Source organism: Aulostomus chinensis, chromosome 23 (genome assembly GCF_037954235.1).
Source record: "Aulostomus chinensis isolate RoL2024-O1b breed Wild chromosome 23, RoL_Achi_v1.0, whole genome shotgun sequence".
In the NCBI taxonomy this organism is placed as follows: domain Eukaryota; kingdom Metazoa; phylum Chordata; class Actinopteri; order Syngnathiformes; family Aulostomidae; genus Aulostomus; species Aulostomus chinensis.
This window is the reverse complement of record NC_141342.1, coordinates 17,661,017-17,684,486: the sequence shown is the minus strand read 5'-3', so window position 1 is coordinate 17,684,486 and position 23,470 is coordinate 17,661,017. Positions and strand designations below refer to the sequence as shown.

The 23,470-nt window shown below is 43.7% G+C and overlaps 2 protein-coding genes across 4 annotated transcripts; both read left to right on the top strand.

Moving 5' to 3' along the window:
- Nucleotides 1–1,116: 1,116 nt before the first annotated feature.
- sfxn2 (sideroflexin 2) lies at nt 1,117–8,399 on the top strand. Of its 3 annotated transcripts, none has more exons than XM_086194834.1 (12): nt 1,117–1,528; nt 3,375–3,624; nt 4,265–4,435; nt 4,528–4,626; nt 5,362–5,437; nt 5,630–5,715; nt 7,111–7,171; nt 7,261–7,327; nt 7,412–7,461; nt 7,536–7,585; nt 7,697–7,744; nt 8,293–8,399. In XM_086194834.1, exons 2-12 carry the CDS (start codon nt 3,470–3,472, stop codon nt 8,390–8,392), a joined length of 963 nt encoding a protein of 320 aa, XP_086050960.1. In that variant the 5' UTR covers nt 1,117–1,528; nt 3,375–3,469; the 3' UTR covers nt 8,393–8,399. The 3 variants fall into 3 exon arrangements, with proteins under 3 accessions (XP_086050960.1, XP_086050961.1, XP_086050962.1); XM_086194835.1 differs by having other exon boundaries at nt 1,523–1,626; XM_086194836.1 differs by lacking the exon at nt 1,117–1,528 and adding an exon at nt 2,192–2,347.
- Nucleotides 8,400–10,128: 1,729 nt separating this feature from the next.
- timp2a (TIMP metallopeptidase inhibitor 2a) lies at nt 10,129–21,747 on the top strand. Its single transcript, XM_086194839.1, has 5 exons — nt 10,129–10,585; nt 17,306–17,406; nt 17,492–17,600; nt 19,732–19,856; nt 20,906–21,747. Exons 1-5 carry the CDS (start codon nt 10,456–10,458, stop codon nt 21,101–21,103), a joined length of 663 nt encoding a protein of 220 aa, XP_086050965.1. The 5' UTR covers nt 10,129–10,455; the 3' UTR covers nt 21,104–21,747.
- Nucleotides 21,748–23,470: the final 1,723 nt, after the last annotated feature.

Here is a 23,470-nt window from a genome sequence, read left to right as displayed (position 1 = left end):
TGTGAACTCAATAGCGCCCTCTCTGGGCAGCAATGTCTGCCCTTCTCTGTTGCCAGATACACCTGCAGTACATGAATATGATATATGGAGGAAACGCTTGGCAGGAGCTCTCAGACGGACCTCAGGAACTTATTTATAAATGCTAATGAACCTGTCAAGTGGGACAAGCAAGAGATTTTTTCTTTTCAGTTGATCACATCGACTGTTAGAATAAGTAGGCTAGTTTTTGAAGAATCTTGTTTATAGTTTGGCTGTTGCCATCTTGCTTTTTTTTTAATTTTGCAAATGGAGGTGATGATATTATTGATGAGAGGTTGGAGCTGTGGTGTTGTGCCTTCATGCTGATTCAGCATCTCCATGGTTATGGTTGAATCGATTTCCTGTTATATACATTATAACATATATAGATGGTTTTCATACCCTGGACATTTGCTTCTCTGTTAAAAAAAAAACAATGCAACGCCACAGACAGGCTTCCTTGCGTGTGCACATAAGACATTAGCAAAATGTTAGCTGACATTATGAATCAAATGAGAGAAGCCCGGCCTTATGATCAGACTATTTTTGCAATAATGAAGTCTCCCCCCGCTGACCATTAAAAAGAATACACGTTATTGCTACCTCTGCAGTGTCTGGGAGCAGCGTTGTCCAAGTTTTATATGGTTTATCAAAGAAGCTGGCTTATTGATAATATTAACCATCTTGTCTTTTCTCAACAGCTTCTGGTGGCAATAATAGGGCAATGTAGCTCTTCTCAAGATAAAAAAAAACCGATGAATATGATATTAGATATTAATGTCTTTTTAATACCCTAATAAATTAAAGTGGATGGATCAGAAACACCAAAATTGAGGCCAGGGGCCAAATCTGGCCCACCAAAAGGTATAATTAAGCCTTTAGGTCTGATTTGGGTTGCCAGAAGTAACAAATAAAGGAATAGATAAAAAGCCTGATAACAATTATAAAATAACCACAAATACAAATACCACAAATCATTTTTATGCTGTTTCCTTTTATTGTGAACGAAAAATTTGAGGATCTGTTATGATGAATTATTTATGATAATGAATTAATTTTTTTTTTATTAATTTGATCAGGCGGGAAGGTGGACACTCCAAAGCAATGGATGGCAGTAATGCGCCCGAAAGCTGTTTGCCAACCGCCAAAAGAAGAAAAACACCCTCGAAGTAGAAGAGGAAGAAGCAGTTTATGTACTCAGCAGTTCGAGCAGAGACGTTTCATCGTGCCAGTGTTTATTTTTGTGTGTGTGTTAAATAGCGATAAAGAACAAAGACGTCCTATAAACGAGACGGGTAGCTAGTTAGCCGGCTAGCATGACCGCCCACTAGCACCAGTTAACCTGCGGTCTCTATGACCAGTTGGCAGGTCGCGTGGGTTCCCAGGCTTCTCACGTGGGGAGCTGCCCCTGCCTCTGATTGGAGGACAGCGTGCCACGTGTTGACTATGCCACAAGAGCACATTTGATTATCTGGCAAGTTCCGTTGTTGCGGCTGAAGGCTTCGTAAAGGTATGTATCATAGGTGTGCAATCGTAGATCGCGAAGTGCGTCTCCGCAGCGGATGTTTGCTGGTTTCTCCATCGCTACCGGCGGAGTCAGGCTGCAGGGTAACCCGAGTCAGGAGTTGCATCACTCCATGTGCCTCCACTGTCATGTCTTTACTCTTTTCACTCCAGTTTGGTAGCAGAACTTTACTCCTGCCCACGCACCTATTTCCTTATAGATCGTAGGATGTTTAGATGTCGTGTAAGAGTCTGCATTGACGCCTCAGTCGCGGGGATTGTTGTCGATGAACATCCAGATGAATTCTGGCTGAGCTCTGGCCTGCAGATCCAGTTTGTCGAGACTCTGCTGGAACTAAATTAGCTTCTCCTGGTGTGTAGTTGGTGCAAACCACAGTGCTCCCGCAGGCGGGTTCTGCTCGGAGGGCTTCAACTCACTTTTATGATCCAGCGCTTTATTTTGTTGACAGATTAATCAAATCACTTATGCTCAATGTGGAAATGATTAGTCAATCATCATTAAAGGGACCGAATAATTTCAATTGAACGAGTTAATCGAATAAGCAGCTGTTGTCAATTGAATTTTCCAGGTCTGATGACTTTGTCATTTATGATAGAGATGCAAAGATCCAGTTTTTTATCTTCTGAAATCAAGGAATCACCATGGGAAATTTGATGAGCTTTTTTTTAAAAAATTTTAAATTTTATTGACACTTTTCTCCCACAAAGTGATTCATTGATTATTAGACAATGAAAATAATCTTGGTTTCACACTTGTTGGAGGTGAATTCTTCAGGATCAAGGACAGCTTCAGGAAACAGCGAGGGTCTTTATCTAACTTTATACATTTCATAATGCAGATAATCAGGCTAATTTAATGGAAGCTAATTTAATTGCTGCTCCAATCTGTTCTTGATTTGTCTTCTGCCCTCATTTCACTTCTTTGAAAGTGAACAGCAGCATTTCCTCCTGTTGCAGCCCACCATTTCCAGTCTTAATGGAATTTAAATATAATATGACAGTTTTGATATGACTGCTGCAGGACTTTAAACTACTTCTCGAACAATCCAGTTCCAGCCAGACTGAACCTCCAGTGTACCTGTAAATGCTTGTTTCCCCTCACAGATGAGCTTCTTTTTTTTGTGTGGACTGTTTTCACCTCTTGTGCATAATTAGTAATGGAATGATGAAGATGTACGGTGGGGTGTTTTTGAAGATCCAGCTGCACTCAGCGGGTTCTGGTTGTGTAAGAATGCTGCACTTGCAAAATCTGAAATGGTGAGCTGTGGAACCATTTACCAAGAGCCAGTCTGATTTCTGGTTGAAGTCTGCTCTGGAGAGTTTTAATGGAGGAAAATATTTTGTGATTATTCAGTATGATGTTGTGTTTCCACCCAAGGGTGGTAGGTAATATTTAAAAAATTAGCTTCTTTAGGCTACTTTCAGATCTTTGGGTGAACTCTAGACTCAGGTCAGTATGAAGCTAAGTTCTGCAGACTTGCTACTCTTCTACAGGTTTCATAAGTTACTCTGTATGAACCCACCGCTATCAGCACACGATCCCACCTCCCACCTCCCTCCTCCCTCCTCTAGCTCACACTGAGGGGATGGGTTTTCAAAGGTAAAGGCTTCTGCCCCTGTTTGGCCCCCTGACCTAATCCGTTAATGTTACATCAGCTCAAACTGGGCCAGGCTGGTCTGACCAAAGGGTAAATAAACATAAACCAGCCATTACAGTCTTTAATCAAGTAATTTATGCTGCAGTTGATGGTCACAGAAAGTATTCCTCTGCTCATCAATTCCATATTTTTTCAGTATGTGTAAGTAATTCTACTCTTCGTCCTTTTCTTCAGCTGCTGTGAAGCCTGTCAGAGAATAAACAACCGCTCCTCGCAGGCCTGTAACGTTTGAATGCATCAGCTCAGGGCCGCTGTCTGAGAATCAAACAATGGCGTTGAGCTCATTCGACATCGACGCGCCACGATGGGATCAAACCACGTTTGTGGGCCGACTGAAACACTTCTTCAACATCACGGACTGTCGAACTGCGCTCTTACCTGACTCACGCTTGGATGAGGCCAAAGCTTTAGTAGAGAGCTGCAGGTGGGGAGAGGAACACTCAACATGGACACACATGCAGACGGTCATTGTGTTTTGTTTTGGGTTTTTTTTTTTGTTTATTGCTTGAATATAGAACTGACTTCGTCTTTATTTGAAATGCCTGAAATGCAGACAGGTAGCGGTGGTGTCCTGGTGCCAGCAGCAGCTTTCGAGTTGGATCGTAATGGTAGATTTAAAAAAACTGAGTTGCCAGTAAAGTGTGTCCAAATATTGTGTGGCTTGTTTTTTTTTTTTTTTCATTTTCATTATTCTGTTTTCCACAATTACAGCACGTTTCACCATCAATTTTGTGGAAATATCAACAAAGGAAATATTAAAAATTGCAGAATATGAATACATCTGATTAAATTCAACATTGAAAAAATTGTTAGAGTGCTCCTATGGAGGTGTTAACGATGAAGTCCTCTGCTTTTGTTCCTCAGACTCAAGCAAACACACATTTTCTTGCCTAAATATAAGAAATAGATGTAAGAAATTCTCTGTTCAACGGGGCTCTAGACTTGGAGGTTCAGAGCTGGAACGTTTGGGAACTGCATGTTTCAACATGAAGAATGAGTCAAAACAGCTTCTACAACGGGGGCATTCAAATGTCAGCTAACATGGTGTGTTTGGCCTTTTTCAGGGCAGGATCCATCCCCCCTGGCACCACAGAGGAGCAGCTCCACTTTGCTAAGAAGCTGTACGACTCCGCCTTCCACCCAGACACGGGGGACCGCATGAACATCATCGGTCGCATGTCCTTCCAGGTGCCTGGAGGCATGGCCATCACCGGCTGCATGCTGCAGTTCTACAGGTGCTGGAGCGCAAGCGGGACTCGCTGCAGTGTAGCCAATTGTTCAGTGTCAGAGAAGAAGCTGGAGAGGTTTCATGTCTGTCTCTGTCTAGGACGGTTCCTGCTGTGGTCTTCTGGCAGTGGGTCAATCAGTCCTTCAACGCTCTGGTCAACTACACCAACCGTAACGCTGCCTCGCCTATAACACCCAAGTAAGAACTGAAGCCTGGTTTACACTCCAGCTGTCTCACGTGTCATCAAAGACACATTTCCACTTTCACCATCTTAGAAATTGCAGTCTGTCTACGTTTGTCTGGGCTTTGTCCCTGGAAGGGTTAACTGCAGTCTAGAGGTGGTGCAGAGTAACTCCTGCACTTTCAGGATTCAAAACACATTCTAAAAATGGATCATAACTCAAATATTCAACAATTTCCCGTAAACAGATTTTTGCAGTTGAACTGTTTTGTCTTTGTCAACATTAAACCTGAAAGGAATATTATTAGAAATGATTCAACATCCGGAAAAAGCTCTTCAAATATTAGATTATAACGTTCACATTGAAATCATTCCAGCTTGCGACCAACATTGTAGGAACATTCCCTGCTATTGGTGCAGCCATTAAAATATTTATACAGGTGAACGCTGGCTTCTCGCAGCTCATAATCATTGATGTGCTTGTGTTAGTTTACAAAAAGTTATCAGAAACTGTGTGATCGAACTGCTAAGTTTCTAAATCATGTTTGTGTGCCATTATTAAAGAGTTTCAGCTTCACTGTCATCAGGGGAACCCTGTTTTAGCACATGCAAATCCCCTTTTTTGTATTTGTGCAGCTCGGTGTGGACAAAAGCGTTGTGGATCTGGGCCTTAGTGTTGACCTCTGCGTTTGTTTTAAAGAGCTTCTAATCTTTAAGGTTGTGCTTTCCTGTATCCCTGTTGTGTGTCTCAGGCAGATTGGAGTCGCCTACGTCACAGCAACCAGCACAGCTTTAGCTACAGCAGTCGGCCTCAACCTCTACACGAAGGTACAAACACACTGCCATCACCAAACTCGCCTGGATAAATTACCCATGAGCTAAAGCTGGTTTTAATGTTTTATTATATTCATGCTTTTCCCATCATGGCGTTTCTGAAGTCTCCTCATTAAAATGTGATTGTCTTCATATTTCAGGGATCAAGGTCACTCGCCTTCTGTTCTTCTTTTGTCTCCCCTGCAGAGAGCTCCTCCCCTTGTCGCTCGCTGGGTTCCTTTTGCAGCCGTGGCAGCAGCTAATTGTGTTAACATTCCCATGATGAGGCAACAGTGAGTCCAGATTCTTTGGACTCTTAAAAGCTACTGTATATACTGTAGCATGGGTGATGTTGTAGTGTATATTTATGAGGTGAGCTGAAGTGAAAGCAATATTGGTACTGCACAGAAAGGAAAAAAAATACATGTTCACAATTCCTAAGTAGAGGCGGTACGGTGGTGCAGTGGTCAGCACTGTCACAGCAAGAAGGTTCCGGTTCCAGTCCCGGCTCCAGCACAGGGTCTTTCTGTGTGGAGTCTCCATGTTCTCCCTGTTCCTGTGTGGGTTCTCTCTGGTACTCCAGCTTCCTCCCACAGTCCAAAGACATCAAGAGGGGACCAGGTTAATCCAGACTCTAAATTGACCGTAGGTGTGGCTGTGGTGAATGCTTGTCTGTCTCTATGTGTTGGCCCTGTGATGGACTGGTGACCCGTCCAGGGTGAACCCCGCCTCTTACCTGAAGGCTGCTGGGATAGGCTCCACCCCCCCACGACCCTTAACAGGATAAGCAGTAGAAAATGGATGGATTTTAGTCCATATAATATGTACAAGGAATTAAAGCTATAGTACAGAGCAAATGTCTCCATCTTGTGGCTGTAAGAGGCATAACAAGCTTTTGTTGAGGCGCTAATATTGCAGGGCTTAACAGCGGACGGATTCTTTTTCGCACTGTCCCTGTGGAAGGACTCCTGATAGTGAAACACCATCAGAATTTGATCCATTTGGTCAGTGAACATTTGGAAAGTCTAGAAGAATTGCATTATTAATTATCCCCTTGAAGTTAGCAGCAGGCTAAGCAGAAGTTAGGAGCCTCGGCAGGGTGAATCCCCTCAGCAGCACACACACACACTCCTTCCACGATGAACTGGAGATACAGTATATTTCACCTTCCTGCACTCATAGAATGGTGTCACTCTGGTCCCAAAGAAAATGTTGCATAATGCATCTGAATGGTGGCCGTCTGGAATCCTGTTTTTCTCTGCACAAAACATCCGTCATCGCTAAAACCCTAATCGTAGTTTGTGTGTAACCATAATACGGCACAAAGGAGCGAACAGAATGTCACACATCTGAGGATAAATGTAAAATATGGAAAAACACAACAAACATCCCAATATGTCGGGCGTCCCTTTCCAGTTCCGTTGGTGCGTTTCGAAGTGAAGCTGCATGGTAAATGTTGCGTGTAGTCACGTCATTTGTAAATCTGAGTCAGATGTGGGAGGAGAGAGAGAAATCGTTTGGATACTAAAATTAAAGCAGCATTTATTTGCAGTTTGATTCTCTGCTGTACCCCCCCCCCCCCTCCTCATATATTTCTTTTACTTTTAAATATTCATCTTCAGCAGGTTTGGATGATCAGAAAACTCAGCATTTTAAACTCGTGCACCATCACTCTGTGTGTTTCTCAGGGAAATCCTGAACGGCATCGCCGTCACAGACGATAACGGCAACACGTTGGGCCACTCCAAGGTCAGACACTTTTGTCATTTGAGTGTTCAAAAGTGGTGAGCAGAAGTTTTCCTTTCCTACTCACAAATTCTCCTCGATGTCGCCTGTAGAAAGCGGCGGTAAAAGGCATCGCCCAGGTGGTCATCTCTCGGATCACCATGGCTGCACCAGGAATGAGTGAGCAACGACAAACGCGCACACGTCACACGTTTGCCTGACCTTTAGTGCTCTTATCACAACCCTCCTGCCTTTCTTCCTCAGTCATCCTCCCCATCATCATGCAGCGACTGGAGAAATACAAATTTATGCAGGTTAGAACTTTTTCCGTCACCCTGCTGAAAAAGCCGTGAACGGGTGTGATTGGGTGTTTTCTGTCTCTCCGCAGAGAATCACGTATCTCCACGGACCGATCCAAGTGATGATGGTGGGAGTCTTGTAAGTAGAAGACGTGACGCGATGGCGGCGTCGCGGGGATTTGAATGTTCTTACGTGTTTTTGAGGGAGGAGTAACCTTTTTTTTTGTTGTTGTTCTTTTTCTTTTAAAAGTTTGATCTTCATGGTGCCAGCGGCCTGCTCCCTGTTCCCCCAGAGATGGTAACCAGCCTCATACACACTTACACACTCACCCGTGCATCACAATCACAAACACATATGGAGTAGGCCGGGGTGGGGGGGGACCCACAGGAGACAAAATACAAAAGATTGACAACTTGAAGAAGCTAAACTAGCTGTTGAGGCTACAATAAAGTGCAAAACGATACAAAAACCGTAAAGGATAACAGCTTCGTGCAAAATAAATTTTGTTTTGACACCAAAACCCAAACTGTGTGGGCGTTCGGTACAAGGTGAGGTCCGTCGGCCAGCGTGGAGGCCGGCGGGTGTAAAACCTCCAGTGTTTTGTTGGGGGGGTTCCTCTTACAACATGGCACCATTGTGAAGGTGGGCAGAGGGATTGTGGCTGACAGATGTTTCCAGATGTGCTGTTAATGCTCAGCTGCAGAAACAAGCAGGTTGATGAGTCGGCTGAAGACTGCAGAGGGAAGACACACGTCGTGTCTTGTGTATGCACAAGTACGTGTTTAGACATGAGAACCAGGGAAAGGATTCTGACCGTGGTTTTCTTCTGCCCCCCCCCCCGACAGCTCCATGGCCGTGTCAAAGCTGGAACCGGAACTACAAGACTCCATCAGGTCTAAATATGGTGACGCGGTACAACATGTCTACTTCAATAAAGGCCTCTGAGCCTCTGGATGCAGGTTCATGCTTAAGTGATGAGGGTGGTGACATGGAGCCCATCACCTTCGACGTGGTGCTGGATACGGGAGGTTTTATCAATACTGTCTTACTTTTTTATTCTGCTTTTCAACTCTGCTGGTCTCTTTTTGTCTATAGCAGACAGATTATCGCTCTTCTCTTAAGGAAAGTATCTCAACATGTGACGAACGCTACTTTATCCTCCCGTTGAGAAACCAAACGATCTCTTCTCAGGAAATGAGCTTTTTACTTCACTACGTTCGAATATCAGTTTGTCCCTCCTGACGTGGCTCATCGGCAGTTCTTCGACTCGCTGTTTGTTTGTGTCTCACTGTTAGAAAATGGCCCTTAACTGTTTTTCTTTATGTCCGTAAAACTTCCTTTGAATCTGTGCCTTCTACAGAGTTGCAGCAGCAACAAATTCTTGTGTCTTTTGGGGTTTTTTGTCCTCTGTGTCTATGCATGTGTAAAGTGACCCTGAGCCTGGTCAAACAATGCTGAGCAGCAATGCTGAGTTGTGTCAGAAACGAGGATGCTGCCCTCTGCTGCCAGAATGGAGGTAGAGGTCTGAGCAGTTCGCCTCCCAGTGGAAACAAAGACTGTACCGCCACCACCTGAGGGTACGCAGGAATAAAACTCTAATACGTCAAACACAGCGCCTTGCGATGCGTCTTTCATGTGCGTGTTGTCGTCTTACACCAACAGTTTTATCCTTGTTTGGAGGAACTTTGGATCTCAGCAGGCAAAACGTGTGTTTCGTTGGTATCAACATTCTGAGCATTTCTTGTCTGTGCTAATAGGCGTCATTAATTGGGAAAAAGGCGTATATGATCAATTAAACTCCTTTTTTGTGTTCATAGAGAAGATGCAGGTGAGAACTGGCAGAGATGCATCATTAAAATTGATTTAGTTAAACGTGTGGATCATCTTCAGGGATGCAGGAATATTCAAACTCCAACTCAGCTTGTAAAACCGTAACCTCGCTTATATGTAACTGAACCGTAACTTATTAAATCCTAAATAACCAATTTATAAGAGTGTGTTCAAGTGGTATATTGGAATGCTGTTATACCAGACTATAAAGCCAATATTGATGTGCTTGGCTTTATTTTGTGGTTGAGTACTCACTGTTCATATTCTAAAATACCATCACATATATGCCAATATCATCAATTGTAGTATTAGAATGTGCCAGTTTTTTCTCCCAAAAGGTCCATATAATATTTCCAGAGAAGAAAAATAAAAACATGCACATCTTGCAGTGTTAAATGAATGCGCAATTGAAACCATCAAATATTTCTAGATATATTTCCAAAACTGCTGGTGATATATCTATAAATACGTGTGTGTGTGTGTGTATATATGTATGTGTATATATATATATCATAAATAATTGGATGACAACTTCTTACACAATGTTTTTAAGGCTTCATTTGACATGTTCCCTCAATAATTTATTAAAATCCAGATGTTTCTTTTAATTCTGCCAACAAACGAAAGGAAAACGCAACATCATTGTGTGATGTGATAAAATACAAACACAAAAATATAATAGTGAAGTACCTTCAGGCTCAGGCCCTAATAAAATTGTACTTCAATTTTATTTTATTTTTTTAAAAAAGGTGCCAAACCTCGGGGATGATTTGCAGCGGCTGCCTCCGGTTGTCCCAGACTGGGGGACCGAGCGCCGCCTGCCGGTGTATCCGCCATCATGGGGGGAGGAGCCGGAGCGTCAGCTTTATAAAACCGCCTTGAACTCTATCACGAAAACACTCCCGTTAGACGGACAGCTGCTGACACCGGCCCAGGACGCTAGCGAGGATACCGAGTGACCTCACCTTTGTAGCGGAGCTAAGCGAGCTAAACACCCGGTGTTGTTTGCTGACGTCGCCCGGGTCTCTGTCGGTAACAAGAGAAAAAAAAAAGAGGAGGGGGGGAAAGAAGCAGCCTGCCTGCCTGCTTGCCGCTGGATCCACACTGCAACGTATCTGCGCAGCACACAGGGAAAAAAAAGAAGAGGGCGGAAAAACCTCGCGTCAGTGTTTCGAAAAATGCCGTTTACCGTTAACGGCATCCTCTGCACGCTCGCGCTGCTGGTCCTGTGGCGGGCGGAGGAGCTCGCGGAAGCGTGCAGCTGCGCTCCGGTACATCCGCAACAGGCGTTCTGCAACGCAGATATAGGTAAGAACATCACCGGTGACTGTTGTTTGCTTGTTTGTTTGTTGTTGTTGTTGTTTACACAGCTCAAGTTGCACCAGAGTGCTGCGCTGGTGGCGGGAGCTACAGCGGCGGTTTGCAGCTGCTCACCCCGCCTCCAGTGCGGGTTGAATGGGCTGAGAGAGGCTGCTGGAAACCGCTGGAAAGGCGGTAAGGTGGAGGGTGTTTCTCCCGGAGGCCATGGCCCAGACAGCTTGCATGCAGACATGCAGATGTCATTATCTGACTATGTCATCGTCTTTCTCAGACCCCCGCCCTCCACACACACACACACACACACACACACACACACACACACACACACACACCCTTAAAGAATAAATAATAGGTTTTTATGAAGCAAAATCCCTTTTAAAATTCTCCACTTTTAAGTTTGTGGCGGTCATTTAGGAGTGAGTCATCAACTTCATGTCAGTATTCATGTCCCACTTAAGCATCTGAACCCACAATAATGGTGACAGTGACTCCATCCAAAGGGCACGAGGGGTCACAGAATTTGCTTTGACCTTCGCTGGCTCCAGATCTCAACCGTGGGAGGTTTTTGGACTAACGGTGCTCTCTGCCACCATCCAAACACCAAACGAGGGAGTGTGTTTTGGAGCAGTGGCGTTCATCCCTTCAGCAGACCTCCAGAAACTGGAAGAATCAATACCACGGTGCTTTGAAGTCGCTCCGGTGGCTGTGTGGTTTATTTTTTTTTCTTTTTAATTGGTCACATCCGTATATTTGTGCATATTTGGGTGTAAATGCAGTTTAGTCTGCCGGACACACAGGAAGTAAGAGCGTGTGTTTACTAGGCTTCACCCTGGGTGAAGCGGCGTTCTGGCTTTGCAGGGCAACGTGGCACCAGAGAGGAAGAGACACAAGGAGGGAAAGAGCAGAGAGGAGGATGGAGAAGTGGAACTGTTAGTGTGTGAGGAGAAGTTTTAGAGGGGATTGAATCTCAACCACTAAATATGTCACATTGCAAGCTTTCCTGCTCTTTTTTTTTTTTTTTTTTTTTTTTTTAAGAAAATTTCCATTCCTGCCCTGTTTCTTCCTGTGAGGGGTGGTGCCGGCAGGAATTACAGGAATGCTGCTGGGGTTTTCCCGACTTTGCTCCGGTGTAACGCAGGGACGCACAACCCAAATCCTGCTGCCATGTACGGTGGACTCTCTCACACACACACACACACACACAAAAACTCTGGCTCGGATGACATCTGGCTGTCAGCTAAGGGTGTGTTTTAGGGGAAAAAAGCAATAAAAGTCACAGTGTGCATTGAAATATGCTCGTTATCCTTGAGAATGAGAGAAACACAATTCTTTTGTTGTTGTTGTTGTTCTGTTTATTCTGACTGCTGTGTTTGTGGATGAGAAGCTTATCTGTGTAATTTCTTATTGCAACATGACGGCTCTATTTGCAGGTGTGACTCAGTCTCTGAGCTGAGCTGGCAGGTTTTACAAACAGGATGTCTTACAAAGGAGCTTGTTTTGTTTTTTTTCTTTAAAAAAAAAAAGAAGTGGCTTGTGTCAATATCGCTTTTGTTCTCACAGAAAGAGGAGGAGGAAGGATGACCACTAAGTCCAGCGATTTATTTCTTGAAAGCTCCCCACCTGCTTGGAGAAACACCCAGATATGACACAGCAGAGGCAGAGATGGACCGTAGGGAACCAGGGATGAAGGGCAAGGAGTCAGAAATGCTTCCCAGAATGTTCCTGGAGGCTAACAAAGTCATATTGTCAACAGTAATGCGGTCAGCTGAAATGGTCTCCCACTCGTTGCGCGTTCACACACATGTTATGGTCCCAGTAATGTGTGAGTGTGTGTGTCACCTTGTTTTCATGCTAAACGATGCTCCACGTCACACCGCAGGCTATAAAAGACAGGCGGTGTCATGCAGCGACCGCAAAATCACACACACGCTCGCATAAATGTGAGACAAACATCCTCTTTTCATATAAATCTGTTGCCCACAGAGGGGAACTTCCCCAGCAAGCCCGTCCCAGTCAGACTGTCCTGAGGCTGGGTAGCTGAAGACCAGTCACCCAGCTGTCTGCGTTAACACAACAAAGGACGTGGATCGACACACGTAGCATGAGTGCTAGATATTAGCGTCACGGAGGTGATGTTTCCAATATTGGGCCTAAGTTTTTGCGTAATCCGGCGAACACCGAGGCCAGATTTCACCACACTTGGTAGGCGGGTGTAGCCCGGGCCAAGAGAGAACACTTCAGTTTTGGGAGGGTAACGGTTTAACGGCGAAAATTTAACTTTTATGCCTCCTCAGTAGCTGTGGACTGCAGGCGTTGTGCTTTTGTGTCCCAGTCCTGCTAACAAGATGCCTCAGGAACATCAGGGGGGAGTTTTGTCATATTTGGTTCGAACATCCACTGATTTTGAACACATTTTGGTGGTCAAAGGTATCTTATATCTGTCTTGTTCTCATTAAGGCAATATTTCAGAACCTCCTCGAAGGAATTTCTCAAAATTTGCCACAAGTGTCCACGGGGACTTGAGATCACCTCACATGTGTGCGATATCTAGAGAACACCTTGAGGGAAGTTCTTTAAATCTCCCACTGGGACTCCAGGATGACTCACAAAAAAAAAGAATTAAAACATCACCTAATTTTATTTCCGGAGCGCCAGAAATGGCGTGAGAGAGAAGCGCACCGTGGGAAAATCTAAATGGATGTGTCAATCAGATTGATCTTTAGATCTATGTATCACCTCACCTCCAATATTCATCAACATCATTGTATCTTGTACCGCTTATCCTGTTAAGGGTCGTTGGGGGGGGGGGGCTGGAGCCTGTCCCATTGCAGAACCTTGCAGGTCACAAATCTGGGCAAATTGTCCCATGGGCGTTTTGTCTGTGTTCAGATGACAGGTTAAACAGAAGGCCCACGCGTCTGGACCTCAACTAACCACATAAGAAATTGGTCATTCTGCAGTGGATTGAATGGGGGCACTGAGGATGTGGTGTGTGTTTGTGTGTGTGTTCGTACGGGGTTAGCATGGAAAACCTTGCGTAGTGCTACAACCGATAGGCATGTATAAGTCATTATCCTGGTGTGAGGATAGGGTAACAGGCGAAATGTGGGTCACTTGGTGGTTTGTGGAGGGAGCTCCTGGCTGCTGATTGACTTTAGAATGACTTAATGATCAGTCTGCAGTGTAAACCCCCCCCCCCCCCCCCCCTCCGCCCCCTTCCCCATTGGTGGTCGTGCTTCACGCTGTGCAGTCCAGGCTGCTGCCTCCACGACATGCTGTTTAGACTGCATGCAGGCCTCCTCGCTGGCTTTACTGCAGGAGGACATAAACATGTCTACAACACTGAGGTAGACAGATAAGCTCCCATAATAGCGATCCATTGTGAATAACAGAGTAATTTCCCCTCAGTGTTGCGCCCCGCTGCTGATTCTTTGCTCATTAGATTGTGGCTCAGAATGAGGTCAGGAAACGAGAGCGGAAAAACTGAAAGGAATGCAAGCGGGAGCGCCAGCCAGGTATACTGCTGCGTGTGTGTGTTTATGTGTGTACTCTGGCTGCTGCTGAGTATTTGCTCAAGCATCAGAGTGGAACTAAAATGCAGAAGTTCCTGCGGCTCTGAGGCTTTGAGAAATGACTTCATAAAGACTTTTATCAGTCCTGCTGCTGGTTTCTTAAAATACCCCGATTTTGTTCATTTCTGGGTCAACGAGCCTCTTATCGAATCATTTATCACTTCATCTTTCATTAGCTAGCAGTTCGTGATAGATTTAGATCATAAATGTGTTCCTTGAATGAACACTTAGTCGGTAAACAATGTTATTTACAAGTTTTTTGACTTAAACTTGTTCTAATTTGGGAGTTTTTTTTGGCCGCTTCTTGGCTGCAGAAAAGTTTGCTGAGCGGCAGCGACCTCTGCTGGTACCAAGTGAAAAAAAGATGGCCCGTGTTGCTTTCTGATATGATAATTTAAGAATTGGCACAGTACCGCACTACTGTAAATGGTATCCAAGTGAAACAATTGATTTCTTCTAGAAATTTGAGCAACAGAAATGTGTTTCAACATAAGGAAAATATATTTTTGTAACGAAGCTACGCTTCTAGTGTGGGGCTACTGTATGTTGACAACGTGCTTGAGAGTTTATAAACCAACTTTTTTTTTCCTTTTTTTTTCCTTTTTTTTTTTGCCAATTTTGCTGGGTTTTGTTCTTTTTTTGCCATAGCTGTTGTTAGCCGTAGTTTGCCATTAGCCTCAATAGCGGTTGGCCCGTTCTGCGCTCTGGCGTCACGAAGTCATTTAGTGGGAGTAAAATATCTTTGGAAGCTATTTGTTAGTAATTTAAAAGGCAAAAGTACACACCTTGGCTGCAGTATCGCTTTAAAATGCAGCTGCTAACGGCTGCTGTTAGACTGACCTAGTGGCTAGCAATAGGGTCTTTCTGGTACTAGCTGCTAATGCCTTAAGCTAGCATGAGATTGTGTTCGTTCAGCTCAAGATACAGAGTACAGGAAGAGATGATGGGAGCTTTTAAACTAGAATCATTCTGCTCAGCACAAGTCAGTTTACCACCAAAATGATAGTGGAAGTCTTCTGAGTTAAAAACTGTGGCACAATTTTGTGTTAAGTTTTTATGAAGCAAACTTGTTAGCAGGTGTAGTTTTCAAGATGGGCGTTTTATTCCGAATCCTACGGCCACTTTTCTTTCCTGTTGGGTCGCTGTTCAAGTCTTGAAACATCTGGCTCGTTCGCAGCCAAACACTCCAGTATGTTCACCAGGTGGATCACGTCGTCTCTGACTAAGAACCAAAGTGCTTGTAAAAAAACAAAACAAAACAATGAGCTTAAAATGCTAAAAGTCTCCCAAACCTGAGAGGAACTGCAGAGTCTGGCGATAATTTTAGAGGCCTTTTACTTTATGATGGACCGCTTTCACATCACACACACACAAATCTGTTCCATTCTTGACTAAATTAAAGCGCCAAACCACTTTTTCAACTATAAACCAGATACATTGGCATTTAGCAATGTTCCCAAAAAAAAAAGGGCCCAAATTTTGGTGAAGAAGTGATGACATTTTACATCCCGAAGAAGGTCGACATCAATGTGACATCTTGTTCATAAAACCCTTCCAGGCGGTTCCATCCAGATGTTGACGAATTACGGCCTCTGCTAAACGGTATGAAAAACGAAATGTCACAGAACCCACGAGTAACCTCGCAACACAGATGTGCCTCTAATCGTGTTTATTGCCGCAGTTTCACTGAATTGAATATTTGGGGACTTCGACGTCTATTAAATCTTGCGAACAAAATGATTAATTGTGTGAACTTGAAAAGACAGAAATCACCAGTCTTTCTTATGTCGTGATCTTGGTAAATGTGCAGAGAGGCATCAGGAGAGAAGAACTGAAAATGGAAAAGGAAGTAGAGAGACACAGGAGAGGTTATTAACCCCGGGAGCCGTGAGCCCCCGTATTTCCAAGCCGTAAACTGAACCCGAGGGTCCAACAGTCTCCTGCAAGTGTGTTTATCCATGTGTGCTCTGTTTTTGCGTATTTTCTCTCTCTCTCTCTCTATTGCTCATATTTTCCATTCAGAATAATTGCCGTAAGCATAGCTGAAGCTTGAAGTAGTCAGCCAGACCTTTGAAACGCAGTGAGAAACGCACCTCTGGCCAAGACTTTCTCCTCCTATTAGCTCTCAAGTTGTATTCTTATTCTTTTGAATATGCGTCTCTGACTGTTTCCTCCTCGTGTTTCGAATGGGGAGGTTTCCTGCCGCTGGCCAAGTTGTTCATGTGTCTAGTTCAAACTCGGCATACGAAGCCTGCTACGGCGGGTTTTCATCGACTCTGCTCCTGCAGATGCTGAAACCGGGCCGCGTTGGGCAGCTGTGGCTCTTTTTGTTCGGTTTCGTCTCTCCTTTCCTCGATGTGGTGAGACGTCAGGCAGCTGATGTGGTTGATCTGCCCTCTGGTTGGCCTGGGATGTGGTGAATAAGAGTCTGAGGATGATGATGATGATGATTCAGTATTATTGACTTTCAGTGGAATCATTTCGTGGCTCCTCATTTCAAGCTGACTATTAAAACTGATTTAGAGCCCCTCTTCGTTTTGAAGTGGTATTATCTTTGCGCCAGGTGTTGCAAAGCCAACTGAACCCCTTCTTCAGCTCCTTGAGGAATGAACATGGCCTGATATTTATTTCCTCTGTTGCAAAAACTAATGTAACGTTAGTCGGTTGATGTTCCAGCATGAGACATAAAAACTGGGTTTACAGCTCCTCTTCTTGACGCTAGCTAGCGTTAGCAACATCAGTAACACCACTATGACCAGTAGCTTGGCTAGAGACCAACAAAAAAAAAAAACCGAAAACTCTGAGCTAAAAGATTTATGAGGGGAGGCTGTTTCACGGACTAATTCAGTGGAAAGCACGCCAGCGGAGTATCCGTTTGGAAGTTCTTTGATTCCGTTAGCTCTCCATCAACTGAATTTGACAGAAGTTCACTTGAGTTTTTTGAGCCTCCATTCTGACTCATACCCGGGGGCCGAAAGCTCAGATTGCAGGGTGCCAATATGAATGCGGACGGCCTCCTTTTTCCACAATAATTACACTATGCTATCGACAGTGAATGACTGATTGTATGCCAAAGCAAAAAAAAAGTTGTCTGCCGCAGCAGTCGTTGACACGCGTTTCTCCGTTTCTGTGGCAGTGATTCGAGCAAAGGTGGTGGGCGAGAGAGAGGTGGATTCTGGAAATGACATCTACGGGAACCCCATCAAGAGGATCCAGTATGAGGTCAAACAGATCAAGGTAACAGCAGTGCTGGAAGAAAGTCCGCCACGTGCACCCATGTAGCATTTTGGTGATTTTTAAAACCGCGTTGTTTCTGTTTCAGATGTTCAAGGGGCCCAACCAGGACATCGAGTCTGTCTTTACCGCTCCTGTGTCCGCTGTCTGTGGCGTTACCCTGGATGCTACCGGCAAGAAGGAGTACCTGATCTCAGGTGAGTAGTAATGAATTAGCAGGTAAAGCCTGTGTAGCCCAGGACAAATCTTTTTGTTTTATTTTATTTTTTGCCCTTTTTTACTTACATGACAAAGAAGAGTGAGATTAAAAACTTTTTTTTTTTTATTCTTGCCTATTTTAAGACATAGCCAGACAAACTGTTTCACAAGATTCACAACGGTCAAACTTAAAAAAAAAAAAAAAAAAAAAAGGAAAGAAAAGTCATTTGATTTTAGATACATGGCAACATCTGAAGGATCACTAGTTAAAATATGTTAGCTTAATCCAATCAGAACTTTTAAAAATGGCATTCTTTCATATGTAGCTAGCTCACAAATCCTTGTGTGGCCAAGAAATGGGGACATTACCACACATGAAGCCCCAGTTATAATTTTTAAACTTGACCTTTTTGCATATATTACATGGGAAAGGTTTAAAGATTACATTTGGGAGACAGAGGAGCTGGCCTGCAGATTTTTATTGTTTGAGCTAAGCTAGCCATTAGCCCCTATTTCCAGTCTTAAGCTAACCAGCTGCTAGCTGTAGCTTCTCTCTTAACTGGCAGGGTACTGGTAGCGCTCTTTTCATCTAACTTTGTTTTTTTTTAAAAAACGGTGAAAGATAATTTTCCCCAAAATGATTGCAAAGATCTTGTTTACTCACAAATGGATAATCAGGCTGCAGGTGTAAACATCTGGGCGGACAAGTTTGGATAAAGACATGATGTTCCGCGTGTCGGAGGAGTCGCTGTTGATGTTATTATGTGTAATCACATGCTTCTCTAAACCCAGCGGAGACTGGAAACAACCTCGTCTGGCTCAGAACTGCTTGAGCTCCTGTGAGTTGTAAATGGACAACGTCGTGTGTTTTCTGAACCGAACAAATATTGTTCATGGGCTGGTTCGAATGTCAAGCAGACTTGAAAAATTCCTCTCTTTTTAAAAAAAAAAAAAAAAAAGAAGTTTTAATTCAGATCTTTTTAAGTTGGTTTTCACAAGTTAGACTCTGAACCAAAAATATTAAAAAAACAAAAAAAATCTAAAATATCTCAGTAAGTTGGCTAGCTAGCATAAACGGTACACTGGTGATTCTGTGGCTGTGCGCCACCTCAAACCCTGTTGTTTCTCACTAAAAGGCCGTTGTTACAGGCTTGCTGGCTCCAGTGTATTCATGTTGATGAACGTGGGATCTGCGAGTGCTCCAGATTACCAGCTAGATATTTTACAGCAGCCAGACACTGGATGTACGGTTTCAACTGTAGGTTTCAATAATTACAAAATTGTCTCCACGCTGTTTATGCCAAATACCTTTAAAGTCCTGCTGTCATTTTGAGGGCGGGGGCTTCGTTAACCTGCAGCCATTTTCTTGTGGAGTTGAGGGACCCTTGAACCTGGTCTACAGCCTACAAAACACGCTGCTGTCAATCCAGAAAATTTGAATTTCTGCCGTGGGCACAAATGGGTTTATTATAACGTTTCATATCCAATAGCAGCCATGCTGGCGTGCTACATGTGGGTCATATTGTGACTGAAAGCAGGCCGTCAGCAGCAGCAGCAATGAGACGGCAAGCAGAGGAGACAGAGACGATCATGATGTCATGCATGCTCTGGTTTCCCCATCGCAGACAGAGATGCACCCGCAAACACTAATTACATAGAGTTGTAAGAGGGAGGAACTGCTGAAGCCAGCATTTCGACAGGGAGAGAAACTTTCTGCCGCCGGGGGCATCTTTAGAAATGATTAATCCTCTCCACAGTTTGAAGGGTTAAGAGTTGGAGCAGTGAAATATGAGTCAGGCTTTTTTTCCTGCAGGACAGAACATTAACATGTTGAGACAGATAGTGGTGAAGCAGATCTATAAACTCACATTGAAACATCGCCTTGTTTTGACTGGTGCTGCTAGTGAGAAACGTAAGCCGCTGCCTTTCACAAGGACCAGCGCTCCGTGTGTCCCGGCAGATTCCAGTCAGGACAGATTTTATCAGCCATATTTGCGAAAGTATTATCTTGTGCTTATATTTCGTGCCATTTTGTTTTGAAGATGCGCAGGCTCATCTGCCGGTTGTCAGGGTTTTCCTGCGTGTGGGTGCGTGTCTGAAGGCTTTTGTTGTTATCTCGCATCTTCGCAGGCAAGGCCGAGGCCGACGGTAGCATGCATGTGACCCTGTGTGATTACATCATGCTCTGGGACTCCTTGAGCACCACCCAGAAGAAGAGCCTCAGCCAGCGCTACCAAATGGGCTGTGAGTGCAAGGTAAGACAGAGGCGCAAACGGTTCATCGCCGTGGTTATTGGATTTAAAAAAAAAAAAAAAGGGACAACTAGCTTCACACAGTTTGGAAGAAAGGATTTTTGTACAAGAGATGTTGATTAGTGGATTTGAAAAGGAATTGATCACAGCCTTGATGAGTCATTCAACAACACAAACTACCAAAAATGTACTGGCTGCAGCCTCTCTCTCTCTCGCTCTCTCTCTCTCTCTCTCCCTTTCCCACTGGCCAGAAAAGCCGCTAACATCTGGCTTTTGTCTGCAGTGGGAACAAATTTAATCAGCCTTCACTCCAGGGTCAGGTGACCCTGCAATAAATAAGGGTGTTTAGCAGCTCTGATCAGCGTCGAGCTGAACTTATAAAATCCATAAAGCGGTTTATTGTGCTGTACTGTCTTCTTATTCATCTCTAAAGATCATATTCTCATATCTCGCCACCGTGTATTGTGGCAGAATTACACGGTGTCATGACGTCCCTGATCAGCCTAGTGAACGCAAAACCTGGGTGAAACTGGACGTCCTGGTTTGGAGATGTTTTTATTTCCTCTTTCCCGCTGATTCCAGTGTTTATGCTAAGCTAACTCCTGAATTTTAAAATTTTGATGTCGTGTGAAAATGTCATTTGATAAAAGTCAAATGTAGCACAGATACTTAAGAAATACTCAAATATCAAAAGCAAAAACTGCGTTAACTCATTTACTGTCCTCTGCTTAGCCTTTATCAGAGTTGTGAAAGTAACGAAATGATTATACTTCTCTGAATGTCAGATTATCTCTGCATGTTCTAAGTTCAAGTTATTTAGAACATCAAACAGCTCACATTTGTGATACTAGTTTCCGTTAAATGAAGGATAGAAGGGTTTTGTTGGGAGATGTTTCATTTCGAAAGGAATCTAGAGTTGGGTCTCTGTTCTGAAGCTCCTATCCTGTCAGCACAAGAATGGAAAGCGTGCTAACACCGCCGAGCGCTAACAGACGTGCACCGATGTTAGAACTTGGTATGTCAGTTACAGAGAGACTGTTTTGCCTTGGCAGATTGTCCGCTGTCCCTCTCTGCCTTGCGAGATCTCTGCTCCTGAGGAGTGTCTGTGGACGGACCTGATGATTGAGAAGCAGGTCCACGGGCGCCAGGCCAACCACTACGCCTGTGTCAAGAGGGCAGACGGCTCCTGCTCCTGGTACCGCGGCGTCGCACCGCCTAAGAAGGAGTTCCTGGACGCTGAGGACCCCTAGTCGCACCTGACTACCCATTGCACAGCCTGACGAAAATTAATACAAACAGTTCCATTGAAACTACATCAGGCAAAGAAATTTTGATTGGAAAAAAAAAAAAGGCAATGTGACTGAAATGATGTGCTGGTCTGAAAATAATCTTTAGCCTCTCTTTGTATTTGTTGTCCATAAGCATTTCAGGCAGTAAGCAATATGAGGGTGTTTTTTGAACCTTGAAGAGGCGCAGAGGTTGTTCTCAGATGCAGCATCTCTGCAAAAACAAATACATCATGAGACATAGACTGGTCAAGTGATGATGTAACTTCCTCCTGAGGCTGGCGTCAGGAGGATATAACTCCTCAGTGAGACAGAGCACTTCCTGCCCCGCAAAGCTCTTTGTAAGCTCCACCAAACAACCCCCGGTATACGGGCGATTATTCGTTACCCCTTCGTGTCTGTACTTTAATTACCTCATTCTCCATTTTATTCCAAAGCCAAATTCCAAGTTGCCTTTTTTTTTTTTTTTTTTTTTTTTTAAGAATGATTGTCTCCCTCTGTGTGATTAGTTATCTCTCATCTTCCCTGCTGTTTGGCTGCTGGTGACAACCGACGCCCACGACACGCTTTCTTTTATAAGAACATGATTCATCTTGCATGCTTGATAGCTTTTCTGGTTTCATTTGGTGACCGATCTTTCCCTGTCGCGGTTTTTAACAAGCTGCCGTCACAGGCCTCACTGGACCAGTCTATGGTGTTTGGAAGATGAACGCTAAATTTAAAACCTGCCCGTGAGGTGAAACTTCATCACTGCCCCACAGTCTACTAAGAAATGTCCTCTCTATCTTCCTATTCCCACTATGTAGCTGTACAGTACCTATGCATTTAATTTTGTTGTTACTTGATGATTATTATTTACTGCATTAGAACTAGATTTGCACTTTTTGAGGAAGACTTCTAGTAAAGACAAGAGCCTGAACACTGATGTGACAGTCATTATTGCTCCCCCAGACCGACAGATCCACCTCAGGTGCAGAGTTCGCCCAGTTTCAGTGCTCTAGGTGACGCAAGCTTAACCTTTGTCATAACCGATAAAGTAGGCAGTGAAAGAAAAAGAAAAACCAACAAAAAAAAAAAAGAAGCGTGTGAGAGGTTTGGATATAAGGGATCTTTTTATGTGTGAAAGAAGCAAAAAAACAGTTCGCGGGATGTTACTTCAGTGTCTTTGTATTATCTGTTGATTGTAAATGCAAACAGCAGTTTCATGATTTGCCGATATATTCTCGTGGACGGATCATTTCATGAGTAATATACATGATTAATGTTAGCTTTGACTTGTCTTTCCCGCTCCTTCCAGTTATTAATGAAAGCTTTATCGCTGTCCTAGAAAGCAAGTTAATCAATCAAAGTTTACAGTGCTGTTTTATACACCTCAAGCTAACAAACATTAACAAAAAAATATACACTCACTTGCCAATTTACAAGGTATATCTAAGATAAAACCAATGCAGTGTGATGCGCCGATCCTGTAACAAACTCTCCCTTCACGAGGATGATAAGCACTTTTTATTGAATTTATTTGAGAGGTGTTTATTTTCATTTTAGAGGCTGTAAATTCATGATGGTGTTCTTCATATTTTTTTTTTTCCCATCCCATTTACATGACGTAGGGTGGTTGCATTGTGCTGCGTTAGTTTTATCCAGGTCGGCCCTTTAAATGAGAAGTGAGTGCATATGATGGAGTATTAAAGGCATAATTTAAAAGTAAACTCCATTAGTTTGTATTTTTTCAGTGTTATTATTATACCTGTCATGATTTTTTGTGTGTTTTTGCTGTCTTTTGTCTAAAAATGTCGTTTAGATGTCGAGTTGAGAAGGTCCTCTTGCGCTGGCGTCACGTGAGAGTGAGAGAGAATAATCCTTTTTTGGAGAGGTTGTAGAGAAATGAGAACCTTTGTGTGAATAGAGGACTGTGCATGTGTTAAATGCTTTGTGTAAGTCCAAGCCAAGGACAAAATATTCAGTATTATCAAATAAAAAAAAACACATTTGAAAGAATAAATGCTGTCCGTGTGAGTCATTGGAGGTGCTGTTGAAGTGATGCAGGCTGTTGGCGCTTGCTCCTTCTGTTGGCTCAGAACAAAGTAACGGAGAACCAAAGGTTTCGAAAATATTAGAATGTAATACATTATGTCACAGATAATCCTGGTGCTTTACCCCTCCGGAGCCATGGCCAATTTCTGCAGTGCACTGGGGTTAATTACACTCCAGCATGTGGATTTATGGTGAGTTGTTACACCTGTGTATTCAGTATGTTAGCATGTGACGTTAGCGTAGCTCAAAGTAGGGCTATAAGGTTGTTGTTTTTTTAGCTGCTATTACTTAAAAGTA